The sequence below is a fragment of the Cervus elaphus genome, chromosome 32 (genome assembly GCF_910594005.1).
Source record: "Cervus elaphus chromosome 32, mCerEla1.1, whole genome shotgun sequence".
Lineage (NCBI taxonomy): Eukaryota > Metazoa > Chordata > Mammalia > Artiodactyla > Cervidae > Cervus > Cervus elaphus.
The window spans coordinates 31,263,192-31,276,724 of record NC_057846.1 but is presented as its reverse complement, the minus strand read 5'-3'; the positions used below and the strand labels follow the sequence as shown (position 1 = coordinate 31,276,724).

Here is a 13,533-nt window from a genome sequence, read left to right as displayed (position 1 = left end):
AAACAAAGATAAAAAGGCTTTAGTTTTAAAGGGGCATCTAGTCTCTCACCTTTGCTCCAGAACAATAGGAAAATCCTTTGATTAGTCCAGTGTATTAAAACTTGGAACACTGCCTTCAATTAGCCATAGTTAATTGTTTAACTGTTTAAGCTTTTCAGTCTTTAAGGAGTTAGAGGTGGTGTTTCTCATAAGGTCCACAATTAGGAAGTTAAGACACAGGTAAGTCATTGATATGACACTTCTCATTCACTGGAGGGAAAGATGAAGTTGGAAGCTACTTAAGTCCAAGTCTGTGGAGGAGGGAAACCAAGTCAGCTCTCTGTTTTGGGCTTCCAGCCAGTTTGGTGTAAGGTGTCACTCAGCATGAATTAAAATAAAATCTGTTTTTGTCAAAAGCAAAGTTTTAAAACCAGCTAGGAGAGAAAGTCAGTCTGCTGTGCTTCATTTTAAACGCTGAACAGTAGTGCTAATGAAAAAAATATGCACTCAGGTTTGGGCCACGCTGTAAATCTGGCATGCCACAATAAAAGTTAATACACGCAATTGCCAACATTTTCTCAGAAAACGACTCGAAATAACGTCTGAAAGCACATCTGCTAACTATTTGACACTCATTTCCCAGGACTTTAGTTCTATTAGGGGGACTGTTGACTTACAGGGCACCCCTCCGACCATTTGCTGCAGTCTGCAAGCCAAGATGGCACTATGTCCCTCCATTAATTTCTCACTTATGCTCCGCAAATTATCTCTGCGGAGGACCAGCCTGCAGGCCAGATGGATGCTGAATTAGTCAACCTCTTGGAGCTGCTGATAGATTTACATCCAGAGTTCTGCTGGTCTATTATTTTCTCTCAAATCTTCAGCAAATAGAGTTTTGAAAAAAAACAAAAAAGTAATCTGAGACTCGGTATTCTGCCTTCTTCAGAGCTATGATTTTTTTTTCCCCCATCCAAATGCGTCATATACACCCCCCCCCTCATGAATCTTTCGGTAACGGATGGCTGTGCCTGGACTGCATTCCTCTGCCTCACCGGCAATCAGTAAGGCAGCTTCTGAATCCTAAGAATGTACCCATTTGCTAGCCAAGTTGAGTGTAAAATGACTGGGGCAAAGCAAGCGTTGGGCAATATTTTCTTCTCCACTCTATATGCAGGGGTTCCCTCCTTCTCTAATTAGCACACACTGGGTACCGAACATCACAGGGACTGTGCTCAGCCCTTGCTGTTTGATCCTCAGCACCTCCCACCGCGGTAAATACAGTTATGACGCCCATGATGCAGGTGAAGGAGGTACGGCGAGGTGTCAATTCCCAGATTCACTCAGCTTGCAGGCTGCAGACCACTATTCCCACCCTGCCGGCCTCACCCAGGGTCCGCGCTCTGGAAGGCACGCGGAACTGTTAAGTTACACGTGGCGGCGTCGGTTTGCCGCGGCCAGAGGTGTAACTCCTGCCGAAGGATCAATGACTCGGCCCGCGAGGCTGGAGGTGGGGACAAGGACACGGGGGGCAGGGGTCCAAAAGGCCGTCGCCTCGCTATACGGAAAAAGCCAGATCGCCTGTTGTGCTTCCTTCCTTTTGGCGGCCCCGGGATTCGCGGCGCGCGGGCGCCTCCTCCGGAGCCAAGGGCGTGGGCATCTCCATGGGGCATTTTAGGAAACCCAGTCCAACGCCCCAGCACGTGAAGGCACAGCCTTCCAGCAAGCGCCCCACATGCAAGCCTTGGGGCTGGCTAAAACAGCTGCAGTACTCTCCAGGGGCAGGCAGCCACCAAAGCAAGACTTTCCTGGCTAAGCCTGGGTTATTTTCCAGCGTTTAAAATATGTGAACAAAAACGGCTGGAAATTAAAAGTTTTTTGATAAGTTCACTTTTAAGCAGTTGAACATTTTTTTCCAAGGGCCACCGCAGTCTACATATCCCTAAATAATAAGATTCTCAAGGGAGTCAACGCTGATTTTGGCTCGTAGAGTGAAGGACAGCAAAGGCCGAGCCCTGCAAAGGTCCTCAAACGGAAGAGAGCAGAAAGAAGGTCGCTCCGCGCCCCCTCGGAGCCAGAGGCCACCGCCTCGGATTTAGAATAAGAATAGAAAGACCGCCAGCGAGGCTGGGCAGAGGGACTACGCGTCTTGCGACCCCGACCCGGCCCTATGCCCCCCAGCCCGGCCTGCACCCCCAGCCTGCGCGGGAAGTTATTGTGGGTTTCACTTCATCAGTTACGGTCGCTCCCCCGCCCCCCACCAGCCCGCAGCCCTTCCCAGAGCCCACGGGGCGCGTCAGCCCGCGGCCCCAGGGAACATTACCCGAGATTAAGACCTCCCTCCCCGGACGACGACCCTTGTTTTCCCCACACTCCACCTCCTGCACTCCAAGAAACACGGGCGACTCGGTTCCGAGCCTCCTCGGAAAGCGCTGCCAAAGCACAGAACGTCAGGCACCGACTTGACAAGGCAGGGTGACATTTCCTCCGCGGCGGGTTCCCTCCGCAGCTGGCTCTCGCGGCCGGCCGGATGGCAAGGCACAAGTCTAGCTTACGTGTTAGGATCATGGTGTCCGGCTTCTCTCTGCACATCAAGTGCGGCAGGGGACGGCGGGGGCGCGGTGGGGAAATCGAGGCAGCCCCAGGCAGCTCGGCTCCGGCGCCGGGACCCACGGCGGCACCCGAGACGCGCGCGCCCCTCCGAGAGATCCTCAGAGCATCCTTGCTCGCAACCCCAGAAAGAACGCGGGGTTTGCCCGAGATCGAAAAGCGGGAGCGCTCAGAGAGCTGAGCCAGAAGCCCGGGAGCGCTGCTGGCTCCTGCCGCAGGGAAGTTCGGCCATGGCAGGGACCGGAGCGCTGCACCCTCGTACTAGCCACAGGAGCGCTCTGCCTCCCGCCTAGCCGGCAGGCCGCGCCCTCCTGCAGCGCCCACCCCTGAGGGGAGGAACTAGACCCTGCGCGGCTCCTCCCCCAGCCGCCCCGGTCTCCAGCAGCGCCTCCCGCCGGCCTCAGGCCCCGCCCTGCTCTCCCGGCCCCGCCCCCACGCCCAGGCCACGCCCCCTCACCCCGCACCGCCCAGCTAGCCCGCCACCGCCTGAGGCCTCCCGGGCCGCCCCCCTTCAAGCCCCGCCCCGTCCCTCCTCCGCCCGGGGCTGGAATGCTTTTCCCCTGGCCGGCAAATCGGCTAGAGGAAGCGCCTACAAGTCTCCCATTAGTGGTCTTGGGGGCAAAGGCAAATGCTGGACCCTGGAGGCATTTACTTGCTGGGGAGGTCTGGGCTCCACGCTGAGAACACCGCGCACTTTCCCTCATCTTTTTCTTGGTAGCTTTGCACACTTTTTTTTTTTAACTTGTTATCCTGCCTTTCATCATGATGGGAACTGCATAAATTCCTGGGAACCAAGGCGAGGTGGGGAGGGAGGGGTGAATCAGTGTTGCATTACATGTAAAATGGGAAGAAGACAACCTGTCCCTTGGACATTCATCATTCAATGCTAAGGTGCGCAGGGGTACAGAGGAATGTAACTGACGCTGTGGTAGAGAGGGACAGCTGTTACTCCACGTGTCTAGTCTCCTGTGTGCAGCCAGACCCAAAGGTTTCCTAACCAAAGCCCTTGGGCCACAACCCAGTACAGCTCCTGGAACTGGTAGAGCTGACTCTAGACTGCAGAATTAGAATCTCTGATTTTGAGAATCTGCATTTTTTTTTTTTAAACAAGCTCTTGGGTGATTCTGGTGCACTGCAATTTGAGGACCCCTGATATAAAAGGAAGCTTTATTTTAAAATATTACAATTGACTATAATCTCTGTAAAATTAAAAAGAAAAAAAAACTCTGATCAAGATTGCATGAAAATTTCCTTTGAGGCTAGTCAATGCTTTCTGCCTATTTCCTCTGGGTAAAGAAAACACCAACCTAAACCCATTCATTAAAGAAATACATCCAGAGCATTTATTTACCATGAGCCAAACACTGTTCTAGGCCCTGGAGATTCAGCAATGAGCAAAAAAGATACACATCCCTTCCCTTCTGGAGTTTACTTCCTAGTGGGGAAGATGCACAATAAACAAAATAAGTCAGTGAAATATATATAATGTCTTAGATGGAGATATATAAAGTAGGGGAGGGGATGAGGAAGCTTGGAGCAGAGTCTGTTTTCAAATAGGGTTAAATACAATGGGAGAATTTAGTCTCTTGATTGGTTTAAAATGTATTGATTTCATAGCTGGGTCTTAGTTGACATACACGACTTTTTCACTCCATTTTCTTAAAAACAAAATAAAAACACTCATTTCACCACTGACTTCCTAATTTACCCAAACCGGAATTGGGCCCTGAGGAGTGGCATCCTGGGAGTGCATGGGGCTCCTCTATTTAATGGTTATTTCCAGGGCTTTTACCTACTTAGAGCTGCTGGGGACCCCAAGATAAGCAAGGGCAGGCCCGCCTCTGCCCGCTCAGAGTTTAGTCTGCTAACAAAGCAAAGGGCTTACGAGAAAGAGTTCTTGTAAGGGCCTGAAAAGTGGGGACCCGACCTGGCCCAAGAAGAAAGAAAAGGGAATGTCCCGCTGAAGTCCGGGAGCTGGAAGAACGCTCAAAACAGCTGCCAGCAAGGGGAAATTCGATTCAGGAGAAGCTGGAAAAATAAAGGCAAGAACTTTCAATTCCCTACACTACTGTGCTGACAATTTTTAAAAATCCTTAACAGCAAAAAACAATGTAAACCACTATAAAGAAAGAAGGCATCCCGTGATCAGATTTGCATTTTGAAATCTTTGCTCAGTGCACAGTGTGTACTTCTTCAAAACTTGAAAAAGAGGAATATTTCCCTAAACTTCCCTTATACACTAAATTCTCTTGTTTAGAAACAATCCAAAACTTAAAAATATAGATACTCTAAGCCTCTCCTCCAAAACATATCAATTCTCAGAATATGTTCTTAATGCTTATTATTAGCTGGTTGAAGTTGTATTTTTCTTGAATTAGGTTTCCAGGAGTCTGTGCAAGCCTGATGTACCATCTGCCACTGTTAATCTTTCCAGAATAAGACCCGATAATGTTAATATTTTTGTCTCTTAAGTCTCATTCCTTTCTCCTTGATTATTTTTTTTAATATCTTTTGATGTGGCCCATTTATTTATTCATTTTTGGCTATGCAGCATCTTTGTTGCTATGCAGGCTTTTCTCTAGTTGGGATGAGCGAGGGCTACTCTTGGCTGTGGTGTGCGGGCTTCTCATTGCAGTGGCTTCTCTTGTTGCAGAGCGTGGGCTTTAGAGCATGTGGGCTTCAGTAGTTGTGGCGCATGGGCTTGGTTGCTCTGCAGCATGTGGGATCTTCCCAGATCAGGGATCGAACCCCTGTCTCCTGCATTAGCAGGCAGATTCTTTACCACTGAGCCACCAGGGAAGACTCTTTCTCCTTGATTATTTATGTTGTCTTCTCTTGTTTCATTCCATCTCTTTGGAGGTTTGTGTGATGTGGATTGCTCACCATTTAAAAATAATAGTAACTCTAGACACATTTGCCTCGGTGATGCATTGGTTTTCATATAGCCTCCCCTGAATCTCATCATCTTCTTCCATTCTTTGGTTTCCTAACTTAGCCTGTGACCTGGGCCAAATCCCAAACTTTATTTTTTAAATTCTTACTCCCGTTAGAAATGGATATGCTACATTTAGAAAACTGCTACACTTGTAGAATGTGGCTGAAACAGGGACTTTTGGAATAGGCCACTTACCAACTGTGTGATGAATATATTATTTAGCCCCCTAAACTTTAGCTTCATCTTTGAAAAAAGAGGTTTGAAATAGTGCATATCTCATGAGGTTTATCATGAAGATTGATAAGCTCATGCACATTACGCTTAGCACATAGTAAGTACTTGATAAGGGTAGACATTATTATTATATATTACTAAATGGGCACATCAAACTAAGCCATGCAGTTAGTATTTAAATAGCCATCTAGGAGAAGATGAAAACAAAACAAGATTTTGATTTCAACCTTTGCGAATCTGAGAAACCTGTACAAACTGGGGCAAGGAAGAAGTGGGGACATCATTAAGAGTTAAATACACAGTGGTCCTTTCCGGATAAAAGAGGGTCCCCAGGAAAGAGCAGTGTCCTGCCTCTCCATTTAACCATCAACTCATCACCCACGGTTTCATTTGTCTATCACTGGAAGACTCCACTAGCCTGGGTTTGTCAACCAATGCGTGGCATGAGATTTGGATATTGAAACACTGGACTCCAAGAGGCATGGAATAAGGCAGCCCATTTCCCTGCCCACAGTATATATGGTCCTCTGATACTCCTTTGATAAATGAGAATAAAAAGCCCTCACAGGGACTTCACTGGGGGTCCAATGGCTAACACTCTGTGCTCCCAATGCGGGGGCTCCTGGTCAGGGAGAGAGATCCTACATGTCACAACTAAAGATCCTGCATGCCACAACTAAGAAAGATGCAGCCAAATAAATAAATATTTTTAAAAAAATCACAAGTAACCCCAGGTTTTGTTGCTACTGTTGCTGCTGCTGTTCCCAATGGTAGGTTAAAACCAACAACAAAGAAAATATTTGACATAAGGACCTGTGATGCTGCCCTTCACTTCCTGTCACGCTCCTCTCAGTCGGAGCATCAATTTCAAGTTATTCACAAGGATAGCCAGGCTCTGTCATCTACGTGGATGTTTTCATGTTCAAGGGTTGTATTACCAAGGTAAACAAACCACACGGTGAACTTCTAAACTGCCTAACAGAAGGCTGGGTGACTAATTGGGCTACTCTTTGATTCCCGTGTGTGGTAACTCGCTTCAGTTGTGTCCCTTTTGCGACCCACCAGGTTCCTCTGTCCATGGGATTCTTCAGGCTCTTTTCTGATGATTAATATTATGTATCATTGATATTGCCCTAGGGCATCCTTCTTGCTTTTTTTTTTTTCATTAAAGAAAAGAATAGAACTCTGGTATCTACAGGCAGTCAGGCAGATAATGCCAGTGAGGAAAGCAAGTCACAGTGGGATGGTGAGAAGTTGAGGAACCAGGGGCCCCTCCAAGAGGGCAGTGTCGCTCAGGCCCACTTGGTTGTTGGCTTGTGTTAACACAGCAACCCATTGACCTGGGTTTAAAGATTTTTTTTCAAGAGCCCCTAGATTTCTAAATTTTTATACCACATGTCCCAATTTTTAGATGCCAGGAACTAATTTAAAAAAAACATTGAAACCCATCCCAGGTTCAACTTTGGGCTTCATTTAGCCCTGGGGCAGCTAGCTTAAACCTCTGCTCTAGTGATACAAGCCAAGCAATCTCTTTAAAAATTTATTTCTCTCCCACAGGAACTAAAAGACTTCTGCACTTGGAGAATGTTGTAATATAATTTGTGCTCAATGGACCATTGTGAAATGTGTGTGGGAAATAGTTTTTTATTTTTACTGTTCAAAGGAAATTTAATAATAGAAAGCAGTGAAAATAAGTTTGTAAACAGTATACAATTCAGAGAAATAATTAAATTTGAAATTTAATGGTTGTCCTTAAAACATTCATTTATGGTTAAGCTTCCATGACCCAAATCTGGATTCTTTTCCCACTGTCTACCCTGGTATTCAGCCTTTTCCAAAATATTTGAAACCCAGATGCCAGCGGGTATAGGATGGTGAAAGAAGAGAAAAAGCAAGGTTTAGGAGGTGAAATAAATTAGCCTGCTTTTAATTCTACCTAGAATAGTGGAGCCTGGCGGGCTAGTCCATATTGTTGTAGAGTCGGACATGACTGAAGTGACTTAGCATGCACGCATGCACACAATAGCTCTCTTATTCAGTCAGGCCTTTTTTTGACTACATCTTTTGAACACATGAAGTTTAAAATATGGGGAAGGTTAACAATCTATCAGTCAGCTTTAGTTCAGAGGAGGAAGTCCCTTGTTCCTGCATAAAGGTGGTAAAAATCTATTTTCTGGATAATAACTTAAGCCTCAAATATGATCCAGTCTAGCACAGAACTTTTATTATTCAACAAATATATATTAAACCCTAGAAAAAGGAGATGTGCTGATGATACAAAATTGAACAGGAATAAATAGGTTCTGGGATGTTATGTACAGAATGGTGATTATAGTTAAGAACATCTTACTGCATATTTGAAGGGCTTCCCAGGTGGCACTAGTGGTAAAGAACCCACCTGCTAATGCAGGAGAGTTAAGAGACTTGGGTCCGATCCCTGGGTCAGAAAGATGCCCTGGAAGAGGAAATGGCAACCCACTCCAGTATTCTCGCCTGGAGGGGTCCTGGGTTCCTCAACTTCTCACCATCCCACTGTGACTTGCTTTCCTCACCAGCATTACCTGCCTGAGTGCCTGGAGATACCTGAGTTCTATTTTCTTTTTTAATAGAAAAAATGAAAGAGGGATGCCCTTGGGCAATGACAATGATATATAATATTAATCATTAGAATAGAGCCTTGAGAATCCTGTGGACAGAGGAGCCTGGTGGCCCACAGTCCATAGGATCTACAGAGTCGGACATGACTGAAGTGACTTAGCATGCATGCATATTTGAAAGTTGTTAAGAGTAGATTTTAAAAGCTCTCACCGTAAGAAAAAAAAAATTGCAACAATTTGTGGTTCAGTTCACTTCAGTTCAGTCACTCAGTCGTGTCTGACTCTTTGAGACCTCATGGACTGAAGCACACCAGGCTTCCCTGTCCATCATCAACTCCCGGAGCTTACTCAAACTCATGTCCACTGAGTCAGTGATGCCATCCAACCATCTCATCCTCTGTCATCCCCTTCTCCTCCCGCTTTCAATCTTTCCCAGAATCAGGGTATTTTCAAATGAGTCAGTTCTTTGCATTAGGTGGCCAAAGTATTGGAATTTCAGCTTCAGTATCAGTCCTTCCAATGAATGTTCAGGACTGATTTCCTTTAGGATGGACTGGTTGGCTCTCCTTGCAGTCCGAGGGACTCTCAAGAGTCTTCTCCAACACCACAAAACAAAAGCATCAATTCTTTGGTGCTCAGCTTTCTTTATAGTCCAACTCTCACATCCATACATGACTACTGGTAAAACCATAGCTTTGACTAGACAGACCTTTGTTGGTAAAGTAATGTCTCTGCTTTTTAAATATTTTGTCTAGGTAGGTCATAGCTTTTCCTCCAAGGAGCAAGCATCTTTTAATTTCATGGCTGCAGTCACCATCTGTAGTGATTTTGGAGCCCCCCAAAATAAAATCTGTCACTGTTTCCATTGTTTCCCCATCTACTTGCCATGAAGTGATGGGACCGGATGCCATGATCTTAATTTTCTGAATGCTGAGCTTTAAGCCAACTTTTTCACTCTCCTCTTTCACTTTCATCAAGAGGCTCTTTAGTTCTTCTTCACTTTCTGCCATAAGTGTGGTGTCATCTGTGTATCTGAGGTTATTGATATTTCTCCTGGCAATCTTGGTTCCAGCTTGTGCTTCATCCAGACTGGCATTTTGTATGATGTACTCTGCATATAAGTTAAATAAGTAGGGTGACAATATTCAGCCTTGGCATACTCCTTTCCCAATTTGGAACCAGTCTGCTGTTCCATATCCAGTTCTACCGGAGGCAGTTAAGGTGGTCTAGTATTCCTACCTCTTGAAGAATTTTCCAGTTTGCTGTGATCCACACAGTGAAAGGCTTTGGCATAGTCAACAAAGCAGAAGTAGATGTTTTTCTGGAACTCTCTTGCTTTTTTGATGATCCAACAGGTGTTGGCAATTTAATATCTGGTTCCTCTGCCTTTTCTGAATCCAGCTTGAACATGTGGACATTCACAGTTCATGTACTGTTGGAGAATTTTGAGCATTACTTTGCTAGAATGTGAGAAGAGTGCAATTGTGCGGTAGTTTGAGCATTCTTTGGCATTGCCTCTCTTAGGGACTGGAATGAAAACTGACCTTTTGCAGTTCTGTGGCCACTGCTGAGTTTTCCAGATTTGCTGGCATATTGAGTGTAGCACTTTCACAGCATCATATTTTAGGATTTGAAATAGCTCAACTGCAATTCCATCACCTTCACTAGCTTTGTTCATAGTGATGCTTTCTAAGGCCCACTTGACTTCGAATTCCAGGATGTCTGGCTCTAGGTGAGTGATCACACTATTGTAGTTATCTGGGTCATGAAGACCTTTTTTGTGTCGTTCTTCTGTGTATTCTTGCCACCTCTTCTTATAATATTTGTGGTGATGGATGTTAATTAGACTTATTCTAGATTTATCACGGTGATCATTTTGCAATATATACTTATATTGAATCATTATGTTATACTCCTGAAACTGATATAATGTTATATGCCAATTATATCTCAGTTTGGAGCTTCCCTTTGGCTCAGCTGGTAAAGAATCCGCCTGCAATGCAGGAGACCTGGGTTGGATCCCTGGGTTAGGAAGATCCCCCGGAGAAAGGAAAGGCTACCCACTCCAGTATTCTGGCCTGGAGAATTCCATGGACTGTATAGTCCATGGGATTGCAAAGAGTTGGACACGACTCAGCAACTTTCACTTTCATATCTCAATTTATAAAAACCTCAGTAAATGACGAAAACAAACAAAAAAATAGAATATAACAAGAAGGCTTGGAAGAGAAAGCTCTTCGGTAGAAAATAAAAACAAATACAGTCTGCCACAGTTCACTGGTGTGCTGGACATGCTGAATTCTCAATCTTGGTTTGGTAAACCAGTGGGCATGCTTTCCTGAGATAATTATAATATTCCCAGTAGAATCTCCTTTGAAAGGTTATTTCATTTAATACCTGAGATAGTTAATCAGCCCATGGTCTCACAGCCCAAATGGCAGAGAAGTGACCCCAGGACCCCTAATCAGTGCCTGGGCCACCCCCAACTTCCATCTGTGCTTCACCAAGGATGGCTCTGATTCTTTCAAGTGGCCTTTGACAAAATTTGCGATCCTTTTTGAATCCACAGAAGAAAATGGCCTAATTTCCCATTGAATTAGCCAATTTTAATGGCATGCGTTTGATTCTTTGTCTATTCTGACATTATCCTCAACTGAACAGGATTTTTTTTTTTTTTTAAATTTTTTTATTAGTTGGAGGCTAATTACTTCACAACATTTCAGTGGGTTTTGTCATACATTGATATGAATCAGCCATAGATTTACACTTATTCCCCATCCCGATCCCCCCTCCCACCTCCCTCTCCACCCGATTCCTCTGGGTCTTCCCAGTGTACCAGGCCCGAGCACTTGTCTCATGCATCCCACCTGGGCTGGTGATCTGTTTCACCATAGATAGTATACATGCTGTTCTTTTGAAACATCCCACCCTCACCTTCTCCCACAGAGTTCAAAAGTCTGTTCTGTATTTCTGTGTCTCTTTTTCTGTTTTGCATATAGGGTTATCGTTACCATCTTTCTAAATTCCATATATATGTGTTAGTATGCTGTAATGATTTTTTTATTTTTGAGCTTGTAGCAAATAACTTATTGAAAGCTGAGGATGGACAATGCTATTTTTTAAGAACTAATAATATTTAATCTTTTGCTTTCTTATTTAACTTTTGTGACTATAAAATATTCATTGTTTAAAAGTTTGGAAAATATGAAAAAGTATAAAGAAGAAAATAAAAACCTCATAACTGCACTACCAGAGACAACTGGAGATGATTTACATTTTTATGTCTCTCTTCCCAGTCTGTTTTTCTAAGGACAGATTCTTTATTGTACAACATTGGGATCACAGTGTATATTGTTTGTAACATTTTCTTTCACTTCATATACCTGAAGAATATAGCTTTTTAAAGTTGCTTCATATTTCTTCTTATGGATATACAACAAATTGTTAATCAGTATTGAACTTCAAATTTTTCCCCATTTTTCCTTTAACAGACATTCTTGTATAAAAAATTTTAAACACCAAGAATGATAATTTCCTTTAGGAAAATTCACTTACTTTGAATTGAGAGGCAGAAGGACATTAGGACATTTGATATATGTTTTTAAATTGTCATTCAGAAAGTCTGTACTTATTTGACATTTTTACCAGTGTCTGAATGTACCCATTTCTCTACAATGTTAAGCATCGTAACATTATAATTTCCATTACTAATTTAATAAGCAAAAATATATTATCTCATTATCAAGTCTACATTTGTTTGAATATTAAACTGGATTAATTTATTATAGTAAAATATATGTAACATAAAATTTATTTTAACTGCTTTTAAGTGTACAGCTCAAAGGCACAGAGTGCATTCACATCATTTTTCTAGCTGTCACTACTATCCATTGCCAGAGTTTTGTCATCCTCCCCAGCTAATTCCCCATTCTTCTTTCCCTAGCCTCCAGGAACCACTGTTCTACTTGCTGTCTCTGGGAATTTGACTATTCTGTGTAGCTCATATAACTGAAATCATACAGTATTTGTCTTTTTGTGTCCAGACCTTTTGTTATACTGGTTGAGTGTTTTCATATTTATTAACCAGTGATAATTTTAAAACTTGCCTATCTAATCCCACAGTTTTGTTCTTTTTTTTTGATGAAGCATTTTGTCTTTTCTTAAAGATACTAACCATTTGTCATTTATTATAAAAATATTTTTAGGAGTTTGTTATCTACCTTTTAAGCTTGATTATGATATTTAAAAAATTAACAAACAAAATTCAAAGATCTTATTTGTTTTTCTTAATGATTAACTAGGAATTTACTTAAGTAGTTTTCCCAATGTGGTTTGAAGCCAGAAATGCTAAGACACAAAATCAATTTGCAAAGCAAGGTCATTTAACAGGTGGGACTTTTGCTTTAGTTATGAGTTTCATTATTCACTCAAAGAAATATTCTAGGTATCTTATTTGATTTTTCTGTTTACTCTAACATCACATATAGATGCTATATATAGAGTAAGGCCTCCATAAATACTTACTGCAAAAGGCTGGCGGGTTTAGTGTATAAGTTGGAGACCTAGGGGCACTGAGTTTCCATAGTTTTGAAAATCTGCGTGAAATCATTCATGAGTTTGTTTTTACAAAAGAGATGTTTTGTGTTCACCTGAGTTGTAATGTGTTGCTTTTCTTCATAGTAGATTGCATCTTAAAAATACTATGGCATGGGTTAGGGCGACTGCCTGAAAAATAATAAATAGCTCTTTTTCTCAGCTGCTAACTACAGCATGTTGGCAATTATAGTATTATTTCTAGAAACCCCTACACAGCTCCAGATCATTAACTTACTTTAATGGCCAGCAGGAGAATGAAGTTGCAGTCAGTCGTCAAGCTTTACTTTTCATGCATAGCTAACTCAGTCAATTATCTCTTATGAATTCAGTTGAATTAAGCTGCTTGGGGGGAACTACATGACAACACATTAGACATTTTAAAAATAGCCCTGGTTACAGGAGTCATGAATTGTGAAAGACTGACGTTTGAAGATTTATCAGGAGATACCACAGTAGATTGACTCTTCTCCTATACAAATATTCTGCTGCTGGACTCACAGCTATTTCTGTATTGATTATTGTCATCTTTTTCATGGGTTGACAAAACAAACATACAATAAAGGGCAAAAAAATTAGAAAGCCCAC

At 43.0% G+C, this 13,533-nt stretch overlaps 1 protein-coding gene across 8 annotated transcripts in view; it reads right to left on the bottom strand.

Moving 5' to 3' along the window:
- Positions 1-13,533, bottom strand: part of DLC1 (DLC1 Rho GTPase activating protein) — a 412,922-nt gene that overhangs the window by 42,895 nt on the left and 356,494 nt on the right. The window contains exon 1 of one of the 8 annotated variants that reach the window (XM_043893666.1): positions 2,532-2,885. The exons of 6 other annotated variants lie outside the window; for them this stretch is intronic. In XM_043893666.1, coding sequence (XP_043749601.1) covers positions 2,532-2,568 — 37 coding nt within the window. In that variant the 5' untranslated portion in view covers positions 2,569-2,885. One more of the 8 variants, XM_043893669.1, reaches the window with a different exon arrangement.